Raw genomic sequence first — 21,414 nt, forward strand, 5'->3', positions numbered from 1 at the left:
GTCTTTAAGCCATCCTGGTCCAGATATCAGACATGTTTATGAAGAAGCCTCCAAATGACTCCATCCCCTACCTGTTTGATTCTTCCCAGAGGAGGCCCTAGACATTGTGAAGCAGAGATAAGCCATCCTTATTGTGCCTTATCTGAATTTCTGACCCACAGAATCCATGAGCACACTCAAAAAAAGATTGTTGTTTTATGTCACTAAGTTTTGGGGTGGTTTGTTACTATTATATTGTGAAATATATATTTTGTCTTCATCCCATTTTCTGGAATATAAAAATCCTTAGACTCTCCAAAGTGATGCCACTTTGTGTCCTGAAGGCTGGCAGCCAGATGGCTGGCAGCCTCCAAGTGTCTTCAGGATGGAGGCTGCTCTCAGAAAAGATCAAGGTAGGATCAGATGGTTGGGATTTCAGCCAACCTCCTAGGAGGGGAGAGAGGATGAAGATCAAGCTAATCACCAATGACCAACGACTTAATCAACTGCACCTACATAATAAAACTTCCATAAAAATGGAAAATGACTAGAACTGGAGAGTTTCTGAATAGACAGATATGTGGAGGTTCCTGAAGAGTGTTGTGCCAGAGAGGGCATAGAATCTCTGTGCCCCTTCCCACATGCTTTGCCCTATGCCTCTCTTCATCTGTATCCTTCATAGTATCCTTTATAATGTGAACGTTTCCCTGAGTTCTGTAAGCTACTCTAGTAAATTAATTGAACTCAAGGGGGGTTCATGGGAGTCCCCATTTATAGCTAGGTGGTCAAAGCACAGATAAAATAACCTAGGGCTTGTGATAGGCATCGGAAGTGGAAGCAGTCTTGTGGGACTGGGTACTCCACCTTTGTGTCCTGACACTATCGCCAGTTAGTCAGTGTTTGAACTGAATTGAATGAGAGGACACCCAATTGGTGTCCACTGCAGAACTGATTACTTGCTTGTTGGTGGGGAGAAATCTCCACACATCTGGTATAAGAAGGGTGTGTGATAGTATAGTGGGAGAAACTGAGTTTATGTTTTCTAGCAATAGATAACTAGAATTCTACTGCTGAGCTACAACAAAGACTACCTGGACAGTCTACTTTTCTCACAGTCCCTCTTCTGATCCCCTATCTTGGATGATCTTCGTAATGACCCAGACACATTTATTCTAGTATTTCCACACTACAGTGGGGCTGCTCTAGAGGGGCTATAGGTTGTAGAATCTACCTCCACTTCTGCTCGGGACTGCTCTCAGCAGGCTAGTCAGAGAGCAGTTGGCACTGAGTTTTACTGGAGAAGTGAAATAAGCTAAATCAGTTAATAAAATCAAATTGCTAGCAAAGTAATAATATTAACCAGCATACTCCATTTTGTTTAAAATTTTCATCTTAGTTACCTGCCTGACCTAAGAATCAATGCCTACGTGTGATTACAGTAACGGTCCCATGACCACAGACCCCTAACTTTGTCCCCCTGGACAGGTTATACTGACCATTGCCTGTTGACTGTTACAGAACTCCTTTGCCATAGCTTCCATGTAATTGTATGCTTTATTAACTGAAATCAAATGTTACGCTTTGACATTTTCATAGTTTGTTCTTATATTCTGTTAGTGATCTAACAAAGGTAACTCCATTGTATAATGATTCTTCTTCCTTGTCTCTATGTAACTACCTTAAACTATATCTTAATGGCAGAACTCCAGGGACTTTCTGAGCACTGGCTATACCTAGGACATGAAATTAATCAAAGCTCCCTAACAATCAAAAGTTCCCATTTTGGTTGCTAAGTTGTTAGTTAATAGTTGCTATGATCATAAAGTTGCTATGTAACAAATGCTGCAAATTTTACCTATAAAAGCTTGTCACAAACTGCACCAATTTACCAAGAGTTTTTCTGGCATTTGCCTACTCTTGACTCGTGCATTTAATAAATTCATAATTAATTAGACTCAACTTGCTGGCATAACTTCTTCTCACTTACTCGGTCATAATGGAAGCACTGCCAGGACTGAAGAGTTGCCCAGCTGAAAATCCATAACCACCAACCTCAGCTGAGTCCCTGGCATTGCTTGGCAATTCTTTTACAATTGTTTGGAATCCTTGGTAATTCTTTTACATATAAATAGTCATCTCCTTCTCTCATTCATCATAATACCCATTCTCAAACTTCTCTGGTGTCTTCAAGTCCACAACAATTGTCAATCTGCTTTTTTTTGGTCAGTGACTTTGACTTCTTAACCAAGAAAATTAGGACTATCAGATATAAAGTGCTTCAGCATCTGAAAATGGATTTAGACATGCCCTCTCCTTACCTTCTGCCTTCAGCTCAGAAGAAGAGGTGCCCCATACCCAGTTCAGAGCCACCTCTTTGTTCATGTTCTATTCTGATTCCCGAAGGACTCATACTTACTTCATCAAGTGGTCCTTCCAGGTCAGGCATTCTACTTCTCCCACTCTGCTGGCTTCTTCCCAAAGACCTAGAAACAACCTCAGGTATTTCACTTAAAACAAAACAAGATCTCACTTTCTTTCCTTAATCCCCTCTATTTACCATCTTCTGCTTCTTTCATACTATATCACTTAGGACTCTTGGTTTAATCAACTTTATGTGAATCCAGATATGCTAGGCAAAGGAAATAAAATTCTTGAATGGAAACTAGAAGCAGGTCAGCTCATCCCCCTGCTATAATAACTGAGATCCAACCATCTCCTTCTCCTATAAGTGAATGTCCCTTATAGGTAAATAAGAGTCAAGTATTTCAGATTCAGCCCAGAAAAGACTCTACTGGGCTGAGCTTAGGTTACATGTCTGTCCTCTATCTGCCTGTATCAGTTTGTTAGGATTGCCAAAACAAAGGAACACAGACTTAAACAACAGAAATGTATTTTCTCACTGTTCTGGAGACTAGTCTGAGATCAAGGTATTTACAGCTTTGGTGTCTTCTGAGGCCTCTTTCTTTGACTTGTAGTTGGTTGTCTTCTCCCTGTATTTGTGTCCAAATATCTTCTTATAAGGACACCAATCATATTTAAGTAGAGCCCACCATAATGATTACATTTTAACTTAATTATCTTTTTAAAGGCCCAGTCTTTAAATACAGTCACATTCAAAGACACAAGGGTGTTCAACATATGGACTTCAACATATGAACTTGAGGGAGACAAAATTTAGTCTGTAACAGTGCTCTAAGATGGGGAAAAGAAAAATCTGGGCCCTTTGACATGAACAGACACTTCTCAAAGGAAGATATAGAAGCAGTCAACAAATACATGAAAAAATGCTCAGCCTCACTAATCATCAGAAAAATGCAAATCAAAACTACAATGAGATCCCACCTAATTCTGGTAAACATGGCTATCATTAATAAATCCAAAAACAATAGATGCTGGTGCTACTGTGGAGAAAAGGGAATGCTTCTACACTGTTGGTGGGAATGTAAGCTAGTGCAGCCTTTGTGGAAAGCAGTGTGGCAATTTCTCAAAGAATTAAAAACTGAGCTCCCATCCAGTCCAGCAATCCCTCTTCTGGGAATATACCAGAGTAACATAAATAACTCCACAAAAAAGACACCTACACATGCATGTTTATTGCAACACTTTTCACAATAGCAAAAACATGGCACCAACCCAGATGACCATCAAAAGTAGGCTGGATAAAGAAAATGTGGTACATATACGCAATAGAATATTATGTAGCCAGAAAGAAGAACAAAATCATGGTCTTCACAGCAACATGGATGCACCTGGAGACTGTCAGGCTAAATGAACAATCACAGAAACAAAGAACTGAATACTTCATGTTCTCATTCATAAGCAGGCTCTGAACACTGGTCACATGAGCACAAGGATGGGATTGTTAGATGCTGGACACTGCTAGGCGAGGGAGGGAAGGAGGAGTGAAGGGCGCTGTGGCAAAACACTGGGCACCTGGTCTACTGTCAGGGGGAGAGAGGGCAGCTAACGTATGTAGCAAATCCTTACTTGTATTTCATAACTCTAAAATAAAATTTAAAAAAAGAAAAAAATCTGGAACTTTTGGTTTCTATAAAAAAAGCAATCACTACTTTCTTTTAAGACAACTCACAGTGGGGGCTTTCCCAAAGATGAATGAGATCACTTTATAACAGAGATTCTGAAGAGGAGGAAGCATCCTTTAAACAATTTTTTATTTCTACTCAGTCTTCAACCAAAAGCTCTCAGCCTTCTGTTTCCCAGGCCCAACCCCTGACATTGCTCTGGCAAAGTCATAAATACCTTCCTGATTGCCACATTGAAAGAACTTTTTTTTTTTGAGTTGGAGTCTCACTCCATCGCCCAGGCTGGAATGCACTGGCACCCTCACGTCCATCACAGTCACCCCAGCGTCGACCTGCTGGGATCCAGTGATCCTTCTGCCTCAGGTTTCCAAGTAGCCAGAACTACAGGCACGCTACCACACCTCCTGATTTTTTATTTACTGTAGAGAGGAGATCTCGCCAAGTTGTCTGGGCTGGTCTCGAACCTGCGGGCTCAGGTAATCCACTCATCTTGGTCTCTCACAGTGCTGGGATTATAGGCTGAGCCACTGACCCCAGCTGAAAGAACTATTTTTGAACCCGTTTCTACAGCGTTGACTACTCCCTACTTGAAGATGTGTCCTCCCTGAGCTTCCCTGTTCTCCCCTTTTTAGCCCTTCCTCTCCAAACTCCTTTGTCAGCTATTTTTCCTTGCACACTCTGAAAATTTCTGTGGGCCAAGTATTTATCATTGGTTCTTTCCTCTTCTCTTTTCCCTCCTGACCCCTCTTTCTTTTCTCTTACTGCCCTCCTTATTTTCTCACTCAAAGTTGGAGAGATCGTATCCATTTTTATTTTAAGCTAAGATCTCTGAGTGGATTTACATGGAACTTCTTGAATTATAAGAAGGCTGGTTATGGTGGCTCATGCCTGTAATCTCAGCACTTTGGGAGGCTGAGGTGAGAAGATTGCTTGAAGCCAGGAGTTAGAGACCAGTCTCAGCAACATAGCAAGACCTTGCCTCTACAAAACAATCAAAAAAATTATCCGGCCATGGTGCTGTCTGCCTGTAATCCCAGCTACTCAGGAGACTGAGGTGGAAGAATCAACAGAGCACAGGAAGTCCAGGCTGCATGAGCTGTGATCATGCCACTATACTCCAACCTGGGGTGACAAAGTGAGACACTGACTCACACAGACAAACCAAAAAAAAAAAAAAAAAAAAACAAGAAAAATGATGTGTCTATTTGCATTTTTCTTGAATAGGGACCCATGATTTTAGCAGAAGTTTAAAACATCAACCACATTGGAGTCTCCTAAATTCTGTCTTTTGTCTAATCTTCTCCTCTGATCTGTCTTCTGAGTTCCAGGGCAATATATCCAACCACCTTCTTCTTGGCATCTTCACCTGAAATCTTCACAACTCCCTCAAATTGAATAATGTCAAAAACGGAGAAATTCTCCCCCTCCCAAAGCTTGCTCCTCTTCCTACATTTCTTACACCCATGGAAGGTACTACCATCCTCTTAATTACCCAAATCAGTAGAATGTCACCCAGATTCCTTCTCCAACACCTCTCAATCACTCACCAATGTCTTACCCATTCTTCCTTGTTAACATCTCACCTAGATACTTCCATTGCATTTCCATTTTTTAAACAGAATCTCCTGTCTCTCAACTGGGTTGCTGAAATAATGTGTCAACCTTCCCCTCTATCCTCAATCCTCTCTCCTCGAATTTATCTCTTGGGCTGCTAGCAGAGTCATTTTTATAAAATGTAAAACAGGTCATGTCCCTCTCCAGCTTAAAACTTTTTACTGCAACAAGGGTACCTGCATAGGTTTGTATACCTAACCCTGAATTGTACCTCACATCTTTATCATTAAAAAAAAAACAAAACTTTTTACTAGTTCCCAATAGCTTTCAGAGAAAAGTATGTACTGTTCGCCCTGACATACAGCGCCCTTCACAATGTCTTGAGTGCCTAGTATGTGCCAGCCCCTGTGCTGAATGTTGGGTAGACAATGTGACAAAGTAAACCGATTTCCTGTCCTCCAAGACCTTTCGGTTCACAAAAGTGATGATTTTACAAAGGAAAACACAAGCTTCTAAAGGAGCTGGTGGGAGTGGGGGGCCTCACAACCTAATGTGGAAAACCAAAGAAGGCCTCAAACTCTCATCTTGCACTTCTGTAGTAAGCAACAGGCATGGCTCCAGCGAAGGAACCAACAACTTCATCAGCATTCTCATTTTAGTCTCACAATAACTCCATGGGGCTAGTACCTTTATTGTAGCCCCATTTTATAGATAAGGAAACTGAGGCCTAGAGAAGTGAAATAAGAGTTGGGATTGCATCCCAGACTCATCTGAGACTCTGATGTCTTAAGCCCTTGGAAGCCCGTGCTTCTCCTTTGTGGTACTCACCACACTTGGAAGCGACACCCTGCAAACACACCAGTCCATTCCACTCCAAGTCTTGGCTCACGCCACTCCTTTTGCCTCCACATCTCCCTGCTGAACACATCGTTATCTTTTGTGACCCAATTAAAGTGGTCTCTCTTCCAGGTAGAGTACTGCCCGAGACAGAACAAGCCACTGCCCTCTTTGTGCATACACTTATCTTCTCCTACGAAACGGTAAGCCCCAGAGGATGACAACCAATTGACCTCTGTAATCAAAAACTTATGCTGTGCTTGGCATTCCAATGTGGAAAGGAAGGGAGGGAACAAGAGGAGGGGAAGAAAGGGAGAGGGAAAGAGAGAAAAGGCAAATGTGAAGACAAACACGTCAACATAATGTGCCCCAAGCCCATTTGCCCCTCTGTAAAACTTTTGCATTTTATCCATCATTGTAAAATTATCCCTTACAACCCCAACGACACTCAACTTGAGAACTGTTTAACAAGCACCTAATAACAACCTACTGAATGCTTCCCATGCTGTTGCGGACCCTTTCTCCTCTCCTGCGCTGTCCCTCCTCTTCTTCCTGCCTAGCCTACCCTCTCTGCAGCTAACAATTCCTCCCTCCCTTTGAGAACTGCAGACAAAAGATGAGTCAGAAGACCAGGTGCAATGGCTCACACCTGTAATCCCAGCACTTTGGGAGTCCAAGACAAGAGGATTTCTTGAGACCAGCCTGGGCAACATAGTAAGACCTCATCTCCACAAAAATAAAAATAAAAAAATTAGCCAGGTGTAGTGGCATACACGTGTAGTCCCAGCTACTTAAGAGGCTGAGGTAGAAAAGTCACCTGAGCCCAGGAGGCTGAGACCACTGCACTCCAGCCTAGGCAACAGAATGAGAGTCTTATTAAAAAAGAAAAATCAGAGAAAAAACTAAAACTTCAAAGAAGGAAATCTAAGGGAATGCCTGGGATCAGAAGTCACATGGCAGAAAGCTACTTAGATGATTGTAAAGACTAGAGAGAACTGAAGGACATTCACCTTCTGCCTCAGAGGTGGTCCATGGCCCCAAAGGCACCGCTTCTGCTTTAGGCTTCCCACATGAGCATCTGAAGTGCTTCAGCAAAGAGCTTTATCCAGATATTAGTCTGGAATTTGCAATATGTAAATTAATCACCTGAGATGGAGCACTAGAATGACTGTCTTGTCCACCCCAACATTGAATCCAAGGGCCTGTGGAGGAGGGGCTGCTGCAAGAAAATAAGTATGTGTGTGTGTGTGTGTGTGTGTGTGTGTGTGTGTGTGTGTGTGTGTGTGTGAGAGAGAGAGAGAGAGAGAGAGAGAGAGAGAGTTGGGGGACTAGGTGGATGGCAATGGGGAGAGGATCAATTAACTCCACACAGGGCAAAACAAAACAAACAAAACAAAACTAAGTAGTGGTTTTTATGTGATTCTGGAGTGATTCTAGAAGTTGGTCCAAAGCAGTGGTCAGTGGGCACCTGTACCAGCCCCTATCTCCATGCCACCCCTGCCAAGGATCATGTACCTGCACTTGTTTGCTGCTCACCTTCTGCATTTTTCCAAGCCAGGTGAGACCTGCCCCAACGTCCAGGAATCTGCTGAGGGAGTAGCACTACCAAGTAGAGTCATTTGATTTTCTTTCTGGGACTTGGACTGATGAGAGCCAACAAAGTGGAGATATGGGGAGGACCTGGAGAGAGAAGGGTTAACAATCTTCCCATTTCCTGAACACCCACTGCCACCTTTTCTGGTAAGAAACCCTGGAACCCTGGCTACTACATTGACAGACCAGCCCAGACGCAGTGGCTGAGGGGCCGAGCTAAGGTATACTGGTAGAGCTCAACACAGCCCTGGTAATGCCGTGGTGATCAGAGGTAAACAGGCCTGAGGTCCTGTCCTCACCTCAAGCCGTCATTCCCTTCCCCATACATTTTCTGTGTTCCTTTCAGTCTTTCTCTGGTGTTCCTTCCTCCCAAGGGCCATTTCACCCCACTGCCTGGGTTTCTTCTGACAAAGAATGGGAATCTAATGATCAAAATCACACTAAACTGTGGGCCCCAGTCGTCATGGCTCATGTCTTTATTCCCAGCACTTTGAAAGGCTTAAGTAGGAGGATCACTTGAGGCCAGTAGCCTGAAATTTCAGTGAGCTATGATCATACCACAGCACTTCAGCCTGGGCAACAGAGCTAGACCTCACCTGTAAAAATAAGATTAAAAAAAAAAGTCCGTATTCCTCTTATGGAAATAATATCCCAGGGGCATGCATTTTGAATTTTGAAAGAAAGCATGGGTGTACATCAAATTGAGGCAGAGATACTTTTAGTGGTCTGAAGGTTTGAAATTACTACTTTTTGGATGCAGGCAGGCTCTGGGCTAGATGGTGATGGGTTGGGGCCAGGCAGGACAGTGAGAAATCCTGAGGTAGAATGAAGAAAGCCCTCATCTCCAGGGTTAGGCTGTCCCATTCTTGGTGCTGGGTGCATCCAAACCCAGGAGGTAGAAGCAAACATCCTGAAATTGCCGAGGGTGCACTCTGACAAATGCTGCCAATGTCCCCAGATGCTCAGCTGCAGACCTGTATGAAGCAAAGGGGACAGACCTACTTCAGCTTCCCCTCAAGGCTCTTCCCTTCTTGCTCCTGTTCTATTGTGGGGCTTACTTTTCAGAGTTCTAATTCAGGAATCAGATGATGTTCTCAGAAAAGGAACCTGTGAGTGACAGATGGGTGGGGGAAGGGTTGGAGGAAAGGCTATGTACTTCCTCCTTCTAGTCAGTTAGGGCCCTCTGGGGCTCCGGATATCTGTGGTGACTTGTCCACTCTAGTGCAACATCATGTGGCAGCTGCTACTGCCGACGGCTCTGCTGCTTCTAGGTAAGTCAGGGTCTCCTGGACTAAGGGAGAAGCTCGAGATGCCCTAGGTTCAGCTGAGACTTCCCTTGGGGCCAGGGACAAGACCTGCATCAAGGAATGGGACCCCGCACCATGTCTATAGCCCTGTATTTAGCTCCTAGGACAAACTGTCTGGGGACTGGAAATGGAAGAATGCTGGTTCTGATTTGGGCATAATCAGGAGGGGAAGAAGAGTGAGTGCAGTTACCTCACCCCTCTGGGTCTCAGTGTCTGTGTGTGTGAATTGAAGAGCTTAGACTAGGTGGTCCCTCAGATCTCTCTTTCAGCCTGACATTCCAGAGATCTTCTCTATGACTTTTAATTTTTGCTCTCTCTGGGGGACTTGGGTTGAAGTTGTTTCTGTGACTTAATTCAGGGAAATTCAATTTTTACCTTTTCTTTTTTTTTTTTTTTTTTTTTGAGTTGGAGTCTCACTCAGTTACCCAGACTGGAGTGCAGTGGCCGTTCCCGGCCACCGCAGCCTTGACCTGCTGGGCTCCGGTGATCCTTCCGCCTCAGCCTTCCAAGTAGCTGGAACTACAGGCGCGCGCTACCACGCCCGGCTGATTTTTTTTTTTTTTTTTTTTTTTGCTTTATTGTGGAGATGAGGTCTCGCCAAGTTGCCCAGGCCGGGTCTTGAACCCGCAGGCTCAGGCAATTCACTCACCTCAAGCGCGGGATTACAGGCTGAGCCACCGAGCCCGGTCAATTTTTACCTTTAATTTGTGAGTTTGAACATGGAATAAGGAGTAAGGGAATGGTGTTGAAAACAGGGATTTGGGAGGACAGTGGGGCAGGAGGCATGCACACTGGAGACAGCAGGCAGTACGAAGATATTTACTAGGAATATCCTGATTCTCCCAGGATCCATTTCTCTCCCACCGCCTGAGTTTCTTCTAACAGAGAATGGGAATCTAATGATCGAAATCACACTAAAAAGTCAATAACTCCTGGCCAGGTGCAATGGCTCATGCCTATAATCCCAGCTCTTTAGGAGGCTGAAGAGGGAGGATTGCTTGAGGCCAGGAGCTCAAAGTTGCGGTGACCTATGATTGCACCACTGCACTTCAGCCTGGGCAACAGAGTTAGACCCCAACCCTAAAAATAAAATAAAAATAAAATCTGTGTCTCTCCTTTGGAGAAAATATCCCAGGGTTCCTGGGGTAGGGGCGGGCAGGGGAGTTTTAAACTCACTCTACACTCCAGTCACCCTGCTCTCTACTCCTGCTAAATATTTGATTCATTCTTTTTTCTTGCAGTTTCAGCTGACATGCAAATTGGTGAGTACTTCACAATCTCAGGTTGATAAAGTGAGACACATATGGGTACACAGGATGTTGGGAAATGCCCGTTGCATGGGAAACTACTGGTGTGGGGTTAGCAGGATCAGTTCCCTCAGCACAGCAGGACTTGATCCTATGTTTCTCTGGCCAGTTTTACTCAAGATATGGAGCAGGTCAAAAATGGGTCCAAGGTGCTCTAAGACTGAGAGTCACAGGCTCAAGCCATGCAAACCCAGGTTTACCATGGGCTTACTCTGGCTTGGAGCCTCCCTGGGAAGGGCAGTGTAGGGCCTGTCCCCTCCCTATCTTCACCCCACCTTCTCTTGGCTCCTTAGCAGATCTCCCAAAGGCTGTGGTGTCTCTAGAGCCTCTATGGGACAGGGTGCTCGAGAAGGACAATGTGACTCTGAAATGCCAGGGGGACTACCCTCCTGAGGACAATTCCACACAGTGGTTTCACAATGAGAACCCCATCTCAAGCCAGGCTTCAAGCTACTTCATCACAGATGCCAGCTTGAAGGACGGTGGAGAGTACAGGTGCCAGACAGGCCTCTCCAAACTCAGTGACCCGGTGCAGCTGCAAGTCCACCTTGGTGAGTCGGTGAAGGGGAAGAGGGAAATTACCAATAAAGGGTGAAACAAGGAGTCCTGCAGTACTTGGGAAGAGCCAGAAGATGATGTTCTTGGGGGAATAAAGCTAAGATGAGATGGTCTGTGGTCCCACTGAGTAATATCAGGGTTGTAGCCTAGCTATACATAGGCCTTAGGCAAAATGTCAAAACCTGCCATGCCACAGATACTGCTGTACTACACAACTCCAGAAATTAATATCCATGCAGAACAACCCAGGAGGGGAAGGAGGGCATAACAGAGGTGGACCTGCAACTGAGTTCCATGGAATTGAGCCTCTGTGGCTGATATTCACGGCTCCTTTGCCTCTGACTGTACTACCCTGCTGGCATGGCCCTTACTCTCTCCAGAGTTACAAGAAGGAATATCAGTTATCTAGGTAGCCAAAAGATGACCACCTGTGACCAAATAAAATGGGGAATTATTAAGAAAAAGCAATGGAAAAATCAAGTCTGGAAGTTATCAGTTTGCCTTGAACTTGACTCTAGAAACTGGTTTTTAGAACCAATGAGATCTATATTAAATTGTGACCATGAGAATTAACTTCACCAGGCAAACTTCTGATATCCTGTAGGAGCCATTTCACTCATCTCCTGTGAGATGAGTTCTTAACTTCTTTCAGGTGGAATTTCTTTGTTCCAATCTCATTGCTCGTGTAGTTCTTTCTTTTTAGCATGTTGTAGCGCCCATCACATTGTACTGTGATCATTTCTAGGAATGTATGCTTCTATGTCTAGACTGTAGATTATTTGAGGTTGGTTTCATGTATCTAGGCATCTTGGTGTCTCCAGTCTATGCCACATCTGGCTCATAATGAATGGTCAATAAAACACACACACTCATATACACAAACACACACATTCACTGAGTCCCTGACAGTACAGCTTGAAATGAGAATGTTCCCCCCAAAGGCCACTGGAATACATACATTATGAAGGGGGACCCCAAAAAAACCCAGAATTATTTTTCGGAATGTAGGACTCTTGTAATACAGGCTTCCCCTGCTAGGTAAGTGTTCTAGAAACCCATTGGCTTTAGCGTACCAGTTAGCATTGTTGTGAGAGGCTGTGTTCGGCTTCAGTGAACTTTTTTTGGAGGTTCTTTCAACATGTTTGCCCATTTCATGATGGGTGATTTATGAGCACACCTGCCCACACTGCAGGTGTGTTCAGAGTTTTTGACCAAAAACTGCTTGACCCTCATGCCCCACCCTCCCTATTCACCTGATCTCGCCCAGAGCAACTTTTTTTGTTGACCCAGCTGAAAATCAGTCCTCAAAGGGAAATGTTTTGCCACTGTGAAAGAGGTGAAACAAATAACAGCAGAAGCACTAAAAGGCATCAAAATCGATGAGTTCAAAAACTGTTTTGAACGGTGGAAAAAGCATCTTGATAGGTGTACTGCATCAAATGGAGAGTACTTTGAAATTGACTGAAGTTTAAACGTATAAGAAAAAGTATACAATTTTTAATAAATAGTTCTAGGTTTTTTGGCTCCCCCCATATACATATACACACATACACACACACACACGTATATATAAACCATAATCTTATGCTAATAATGACTCATCTCTCTGCTGAAAACATATGTGGCACATGGCTTCTTTTGATAAATGATGTGTCTTGATTAGTAACAAAAATTACCTGAAATTTGGCAAACCTTCTTGGTACAGAATCTTCACCAAACATGTTCTATCAGTTTTGTTTAGCATGAGGTAGCAGGTTTTTTAAATTATAGTCAGTTAACCTGGGAAAGCGGATTTCAGGAATTAAAAAAAATAAAATTAGAGTAAATTTTGCTTTGCTTTTATTACAAAAGTCACTTGAGGTCAATTTCAAAAATATATAAAAGCAAAAGGGAGGAAATTTAAATGACCCTTGGTCCCATTACTTCAGAGAAAACTTTTGCTAATATGTAAGTGCATATCTTTCCTTTATTTCTGTGCATATATACTATTTACATTCTGCTTTTTTAACTTAATATTGTCTCATGGATATTTTCTTGCGTCATTATCATATTTATAGGCAATAACATTTTTAATTATTCAGGTCCTCTCCTAACCATGACTTCATGTTATCTCTTTAGAGTCTGATTACTTGGTGAGATGGTTGTGAGAACAAATGTCCAGTGTCCTGGTGATATAAGAATGTTCTCTCTTGAAGGCCACGTTCAATAATAAAGGTGGTCTCACTAAGGCCCTGTAGACCTTCAGAAACCACCGATTACCACTCTGAGCACTACTAGTCATGCCTTTCCCTTCCCTAGCTTTTATGTGAAGTACTCCTTCATGATTTCTTCAGCTACTCCTGTGGCCAACCAGTCATTTATTCCTAACTGCTGCAAGAGTCTTTCAGTATTCCTACAATTGCCTGTTCCTTCTGAAATCTATCTTTTTCTCTAATCATCATTTTATTTATTTCTTTTTCTTTTCTTCTCTTTCTTTTCTTTCTTGATTTTGAGTTGAAGTCTCATTCTGTGGGCTAGGTTGAAATGCAGTGGTACAATCCCAACTCACCACAGCCTTGACCTCCTGGGCTCAGGCGATCCTTCTGCCTCAGCGTCCAAAGTAGTTGTCACTACAGGTACACCACCACACTCGGCTAGTTTTTTTTTTTTTCTTTTTTGTAGAGACAGGGTCTCACTGTGACCCAGTCTGGTCCCAAACTCCTGAGCTCAAGCAATCCTCTTGCCTGGTATTCCAAAATGCTGGGATTGCAGGTGTGAGCCACTGTACCTAGCTCTAATAATCACTTTCAAATGCAATTTTTACTCTTTGATCTAGAACTTGCTGTGACTCCTTATTACTTGTCATATTACAGTCTAGCACTTAAGAGTCTTGCAGATATCCCCAACTTTGCATTCCCCCACCTCATTACTTAGTCCCTCTGCTATAACCGTATGCTTTGATCGTGTGTGTGTGTGTGTGTGTGTGTGTGTCCCTCTTCTCCATCAGACAAAAAGTCTTGGTGTGACTTGAGTTCTTTTGCAGAGTCTGGTCAATCTTCTCCTACAGGGAACTATATAGGGATAGCTCCCCGTCTGGCTTTCCTTATGTCGTAGAATCTGGGTGACACATGTTCCATTCACAAAGCTCTGCACTGCGCACTGAGTCCTGCGCACTGAGTCCTCCCGGGCCTGGGGCCTCTCTGTGTCTTTCAGGTTGGCTGTTACTCCAGGCCCCTCGGTGGGAATTCCAGGAAGGGGATCCCATTCATCTGAGATGCCACAGCTGGAAGAACACTCCTGTGCGTAAGGTCACATATTTACAGAATGGCAAAGGCAAGAGATATTTCCATCAGAATACTGACTACTATATTTCAAAAGCCACACGCAATGACAACGGCTCCTACTTCTGCAGGGGCCTTATTGGGAGTAAAAATGTGTCTTCGGAGACCGTGAACATCATTGTTCAAGGTGAGACATGTGTAACCCTATAGTGCCTGGAGGTCCCTGTGTGTAGAGCCTGCACTCACACTGAGAAGATGAGTTGGGAGGAAATTCTTCTTTATATGGGGTTCCCTCCTGGTGACTAGCAAAGACCCTAAAAGTCCCTGATTGCTGGGTAGGTTTGCAATTCTGTTTTAGCCTGTTCCTTTGGGAGTGGCTACGAGGTGTCATTCACTCTTCAGTGTGACAGGACAGAAGCCACATATCTTCCCCCAGAAGTATATCTGACCTTACATCAAACACACCCATGATGTCATGTGTACTTATCATGCTGACACATCTTCACCTGCCTTCCTTTCATATTCAAGCCTCTTAGCCAAGAGCCAAACCAGCAGAAGTACCCTCACCTACCACAGGAAGCGCTAGGAATCTAGGTTCTGGCTCTGTAGCTAAGTAATCATGTGACCTGAGTGAGCCACTTAGTTTCTCTGAACCCCAATTTCTTCTGTAACAGACTAAGTGACATTTAGTGGGTATCTTTCAATGTGCTAGATATTGTGTTAAACAATTCTTTACATGCACCTAATTTGACTATTATAGTGGACCTTAGCAACATTATGACATAGGTCATATGGACTTCCTTTGGAAGTCACTGAAGCAATTTTTAAAAATTGACTTGTCCCTATGGTCACATCAAAGACTTCAAAGCCTGGATATTTAACTGTTAAGAAAAATGAAAGAACTAGACAAGCATCAACATCCTGACAGAATTTTGAATCCCATTAATTTACCTCCAAAACACCTCTAGTTTCTGTAGTGCCAGCCTCCAGGTCAGAGACCTAGCATAATGTTCCTGGACTTGCCCATGTCACAGAACTCCTATCTGTGATTAGACCAAGAAGTAAGTTGTAAACAGTTTGCATGTAGAAAGGGAGCTAAACGCCCTTTGAAATTTTGACAAGACACTGTCATAATTTGTATAATAATTATTTCATTACATATTAAATTGGAACTAAATACTCTCCAATGCTTAGAAAAAGAGAGCAAATGATGTAAATAGAGCAAAATATAAACAATTAATGAATCTAGACAAGGGTATATGAGAGTTATTTACACTGTTCTGGTACATTTTCTTTAAGTTGGGAATTATATCAAAATTAAGAGCTAAACAAATTGAAACTACGAATCCACAAACTTGTCCCAGTTTATAGACAGTAGCATTATCTGACCAATGCATAACTGTCACATAAAACCCAGCTACAACGTACTAGCTTGCTAGCACTCCCTGTCAGACACACAGAAGCTGTTGCTAAGGGTTTGGTGAGTTGTGCTCTACTCAGAGAGCACTAAGATCAGAACTCCCCCACCATCCCTACAACCTGTCTCTTGGCAGGTGTCAGGAAGACTCTCCACTGGTGACCTCCCTCTTTGTTCCAGATCTCTGCCTTAATGACCATCATTTTTCTCATCTCTCTACTTCTCTTACTAGGTTCAGCCATCCATCCACCACTCTTTTCAGCTTGGCACCAAGTCACTTTCTGCCTGCTGATGATACTCCTGTTTGTAGTGGACACAGGACTGTATTTCTCTGTGCAAAGAAACCTTCGAAACTCAATGAGGAACTGGGAGAACCACAACTATAAATGGAGCCAGAACCCCCAGGACAAATGATCCCTTATCCCATGGGGGTAAATAAGAGCAGTGGCAGCAGCATCTCTGAAATTTTCTCTGGATTCACGACCCCCTCACCCCCATTAGGCATCTCCACGAGCAGCAGGAAAAACACAACTCAGAGCCTGGAGTGAGGGCCCTCACTCAACTCTCGTGTTTTTCTTGGTCTTTGGTGGAAAGTAAAGGCCTGGATTCTTCAGGTGTCAAGAGGGAAGCCTCAGTGAGTAGCTATGTCCCGGGGAACTGAAGTCTTGGAGCTACACAAACACTTTCTTTGTCCCAATCATCACTTTCTTTGTCCCCGCACAGCAGTGACAACTCAGGCTTTGGATAGTGACCCTTTAAATATATAAAAATTGTTCCTAAAAAATAGATAAGTAGACTTTTGGATCAGTAGATAGTGGTCTACATCTATTGCTGCAGGACTGGTTGCCTTTAGGGTACCCCAAAACTCCTTCAGGCAGAATGTGGGAGCTTCTGGAGACCTAGGGGAATCCGCAGAACCAATGAAGGGGATGGCTGAGAAACAGCAGTGTGTTCCAAGATAGAGCAGGGAAGGTGCTTCCATTTGGGCCCAGAGATAAGGCTGTCAGTCTTCCCAGAACGTAAGCCACAGTGGAGGGTAACAGGAAATCAAGAAGGAGATAGAATTGAATTTTCCAAGGGATCTCTATCAGAATTAAGTGATCTGCAAGTACATTATGATTAACTCTCCCTTTTTTAATTAAAAAAAATTTTTTTTAACTTTTCTCCCATCCAAGTACTAACCAGGTCTGACCCTGCTTAGCTTCTGAGATCAGACGAGACTGGGTATATTCAGGGTGGTATGGCTGTAGACTGATGATGAACTTTCTGAATTCTGTGAAGAAAAAATTATCCTAAAGGAGACTGGAGATTGGCATGGGGGTGGAGGTTTGAAAAAGAAAGCACAGAATAAACCCTGTGTCACTGTCACAGATTAAGCTGAGTAAACAAAAATATCTCAGAATTCTGAACTGAGAAAGTATGAGAAGAGTCAACCACAAGTACACAGGAAGGAAAGGGCAGGAGTAAAGACACTTGTTGACCAGAGTCGTAAGAATTTGAAATGAGAGGCAGGGACGGTAAAACCATCTTTTCTGCTTTCATGTTTAATTCGGGTATAGCTTTATTCACTCATTAAATAAATGTCAGATAACCAATACTAAACACACTGAACTCTCCTAAGTTCAATTATGATACATTGACATTCCTCAGCATGTCAGTACCAATAGGGTGGGGATGCTTATGGAAGAAAGCTTTAGCTATCTCTTTCTGTTTTAGAAGCTTTAAACGGAGCATTTCTTAATTCCAATAAGCAATGTACAAGATCTTGCATGATACTCTCAGATAGATGATGGGAAAACCATGGTAATAAAGCATGAATGATGAAAACCTTTCCTCTCCCCTTTTTTCTAAACTCTATCAGAGATTTCTTTGGGTATGTGAGAAACACCCCGTCCTTTCAGCCATCATCTCACCACAATCTATATGGATCGGACAGCTTACTTTCTAAATCTTGCTGAGACAGCCGGCAGCAGTTATGGGATGTATAGGATAGGAGAGTGATAGAAAAGGGCACAGCTAGGCAGGAAGGAGAGGCCCGGGTAGAGCTAGGGATATATGTAAACCCTAGATTAGATTCAGACATGAGACAAGTGCTTGTGGAAGCTTTGGACAGTCATCTCACATTTATTTAGTACTACGAAGTGCCAAGCTTGGTTTAGGTGCTGAAAATATTAGATGAACCACACGGGATCATTCCCTGGACAGGCTTTCATTCCAGTGAGAATAACAGGCAAGTAGGAAGAGAGTGAATAGTGAGCTGCAGAGAAGAGGCATAATTTTGGTGTGGTCATGAAGGATGAGTTTAAGAGTTTGCTAGGCAAAGGAGAGAAGAAAGACCCAAGGTCCGTGGGCAAAGATTCAAAAGCCAGAGTGTCCATTCCAGAAAGTATTTTGGTTCTGTTGGAATCTAAAGAGTCAGTGGGGGAGAAGGAGAGATTTCAGGGCCAGATCGTGAAGGGCAATGCCTTCTAAGCTAAGGAGATTGTCTCAGACTCTGCAAGTCGTTGAGGGAGTTGAAGCAGGTCAGGTTTGAACTGCATAATATTTTGGAAGGACTCTCCGACGGCCACTTGGAGGAGAACAGGAGAGGAAAGAAAACTAGCTAGGGTGACTAGGTAACATGCAGTAACCCAAATGGAAGTAAGTGGCAGTGAGGCTGGAGAGGAAGGTGACGAGTCAAGAGAGACAGATTCTCCAAGAATTGGCAGCCAATAGGACCTAGCAGGACTGAGGACCCCAAGTGCCCATTTCAGGAGTTAGGAAGTACACAGGCAAGGCAGGCAGAGGTTTGGCGGGAAAGATATTCATCTTTGGCTTAGTATTTACTTCCTTTGGTTGATAAATTCTCCTAAAGCATCGGTTGCATAATGCAATATCAGTAGTGAAGTAGTTAAAAACTCTAATTGCAAGCCTGGGTGCGCTACACCAACTGCTAGAGAGGCACAGAGGCTGAGGAGGAGATCGGAAACCACACAGCGCGAAGGCCAGGCCAAGGTTCTGGCGTTTGGTACATAAGGTGGTTTTCCGTTTCAGTACAGAAAGTCCGGCACAGTCCACTGTTCACAAAACATCGCGCCACGTCCCTGGGTGGGCTCGAACCACCAACCTCTCGGTTAACAGCCGAACGCGCTAACCGATTGCGCCACAGAGACAGGCGGCGGCCTGTTTTGCTGCCAAGTCAGTTCACTGAAGAGAAATTTCGCAGTGTTCTCAGTCTTCCAAAAATTGCAGCTGAGGATGACGCAGAAACCGGCAGGAAGCTTCCGTTTCCGCGCGCCCTAGGGCGCGGCCGAGAGCCCCGGAGCGAGGCAGATCTTTTTCCCGCCCTAGCGCTGGCTTAGATCCCGACAGGACTGGACTTCTACCCGAAAGAGGCTGAGAAAAGGTTCTCTGGTGAATCCAAAATGAATGCTCTTTCTGGGTTCGGGAGTTCAGTTGGTTTTGCTCAGAGAAGTGTGCAAGTAAGCTTTTTTGCTGACCTAGACAATTGATGTACGAATGTGTACATGTTTGAGTATTGACTCATAAAAGCTTGTTGTTGTGCAAAGTTATAATGTTCTATCACATGTCCAATCATGTCTGGAGAAATGTAAGGAAGTTTCGTAGTACAAAATTAATCTTAAACTATAGCTGTTTTTGAAAAGTTTCTATTAGCATATTAGGCACCCAGACAGAATATAGAATTTAAAACGCCTTTTATAGTCCAATCAGGTGTTCAGCTTGAAAATAAAAATAAAAACTAAAAAAAGATTTTTTAAAATGCTCGTTAAAGTAAGGACTTTCATAATGATATATCTAGATCCAAATAACTGAGGACAGAGATCCCTAATTCCACCATCAACCTAGGGAGTCTCGTCAGTGCTGGGCCTAATAAACCATTTTCTTTTTTTTTTTTTTTTCCTTTTTCTTTTCTTTTCTTTTTGAGTTGGAGTCTCACTCTGTCACCCAGACTGGAGTGCAGTGGCCGCTCCCGGCCACCGCAGCCTCGACCTGCTGGGCTCCGGCGATCCTTCCGCCTCAGCCTTCCCAGTAGCCGGAATTGCAGGCAAGCGCTACCACGCCCTGCTAATTTTTTTTTTTTTTTTTTTTTGACTTATTGTAGAGATGAGGGCTCGCCAAGCTGCCCAGGCGGGTCTCGAACCCTCGGGTTTAGGCAATCCACTCACCTCAGCCTCCCAAAGCGCTGGGATTACAGGCTGAACCACTGAGCCCAGCATAAACCATTTTCTATATTGCCCGGGTCCTAGGGTTCTCTGTAACCTCCTCACGAAATTTCCTTTTATCTTTCTGTGCTGTCATCCTCTTATCAGTGGGCTCCAGTTCAGGTACAGGTCAAAATTTTCAATGATGTTCAGTGAAATGAGAAGACAAACATAGATATGCATGTGCAGAAATTATATATACATACGTTTATAAACACATATATACTATATATTATGTAAAGTGCTATGTATTTGTGTTATAACGTAATATATACATAATATGTATTTGCAAATGACTTTTAAACTGAGATAATTTTTTTACACTTAAAATTTTTGTTTTTAAATATTCTTTCTTTTATAAAATTGTAATTAGGTTAGATGATATTTGTTGTGACTGTGGTTGTTTTATTAATTTCCTAGCCTGGCAAAATAAAAATTGGCAATCCTATATTTGAGAGAGAATTTCGCTCATCTGTGAAGTCCAAGTTTGGGAACCACTGCTCACTCTGAGCTTTACCTCCTTTGTTGGAGCACTACTTTCCAGTTTATTCTGAATACACATACATTTCTTATGCTTCATTTTACATGCACATGACAACAATTCAAAAGAAGGCAGGAAAAAAAAGAAGCATTAAATAAGAATAAAATAATAACTGAAGCCAAAATGGACAAAACCTGTCCATTAAAAGGCACAGCAGATTTTTAAGATCAATTCTATTGTGTTTCAAAAAAAGACATCCAAACATGAAGAAACAGCAAGACTAAATGGAAAGTAATGAAAAAGATATGCAAAAATATTCTCACAAAAAGGAAGTTGTCATATAGCTAGGTATAAAGACGGTCATCATATAAAAAAAAGTTAACTCATGATAAACAGAAGTCTAAATATGTATGTAATTAACAAAATGACATTAAAATACAAAAGCAAGAATTACCAGACTTACAAGGGAAAATTATCAAATCCATCACCACATTGAGAGAATTCAATATACTGCTTTCAACACTTGATAGATCAAGCAGAGAAAAAAAAATTAAGCACATGAACACTATTAACAAGCTTGATTTAATAGGGATATACATAGAACTCCATAACCAATAATTATTAGTTACACATTGTTCTCAAAAACACATGGGATAGTATGAAGACTGACTTTATATGAGTCCATAAAATAATTCTCAACATATATCATGGAACCAGTCTCATACAGAGCACATTCTCTGAACATATGCAATTTAGCACAGCAATCAATGACAAAAAATAACCTTTTAAAGAACTTATATGTTTGGAAATTTAAAAAAAAATCTTGTGGGATGCAGTAAATCATGTTACAATGGGAGAAATGTATAACTAGTGACT

The 21,414-nt window shown here is 42.8% G+C and overlaps 1 protein-coding gene and 1 non-coding gene across 3 annotated transcripts; one reads left to right on the forward strand and one right to left on the reverse strand.

Annotated features, from left to right (window-relative positions):
* Window positions 1-9,159: 9,159 nt before the first annotated feature.
* Window positions 9,160-16,269, forward strand: LOC103256411 (low affinity immunoglobulin gamma Fc region receptor III-A-like). Of its 2 annotated transcripts, XM_008054286.1 has the most exons (5): window positions 9,160-9,277; window positions 10,555-10,575; window positions 10,914-11,171; window positions 11,783-11,803; window positions 16,094-16,269. In XM_008054286.1, the coding sequence occupies exons 1-5, from the start codon at window positions 9,238-9,240 to the stop codon at window positions 16,267-16,269; spliced, it is 516 nt and encodes a 171-aa protein (XP_008052477.1). In that variant the 5' UTR covers window positions 9,160-9,237. The 2 variants fall into 2 exon arrangements, 1 of the variants encoding a protein (XP_008052477.1); XR_504073.1 differs by lacking the exons at window positions 9,160-9,277; window positions 10,555-10,575; window positions 11,783-11,803; window positions 16,094-16,269 and adding an exon at window positions 14,371-14,603 and having other exon boundaries at window positions 10,832-11,171.
* A 2,664-nt stretch (window positions 16,270-18,933) lies between these two features.
* Window positions 18,934-19,007, reverse strand: TRNAN-GUU. The gene has a single exon. It is a non-coding gene; the product is annotated as a tRNA-Asn (tRNA).
* Between the last annotated feature and the right edge of the window lie 2,407 nt (window positions 19,008-21,414).

The sequence above is a fragment of the Carlito syrichta genome, unplaced genomic scaffold (assembly GCF_000164805.1).
Source record: "Carlito syrichta isolate Samal-C Ts95f unplaced genomic scaffold, Tarsius_syrichta-2.0.1 Scaffold289400, whole genome shotgun sequence".
Taxonomy (NCBI): Eukaryota; Metazoa; Chordata; class Mammalia; order Primates; family Tarsiidae; genus Carlito; species Carlito syrichta.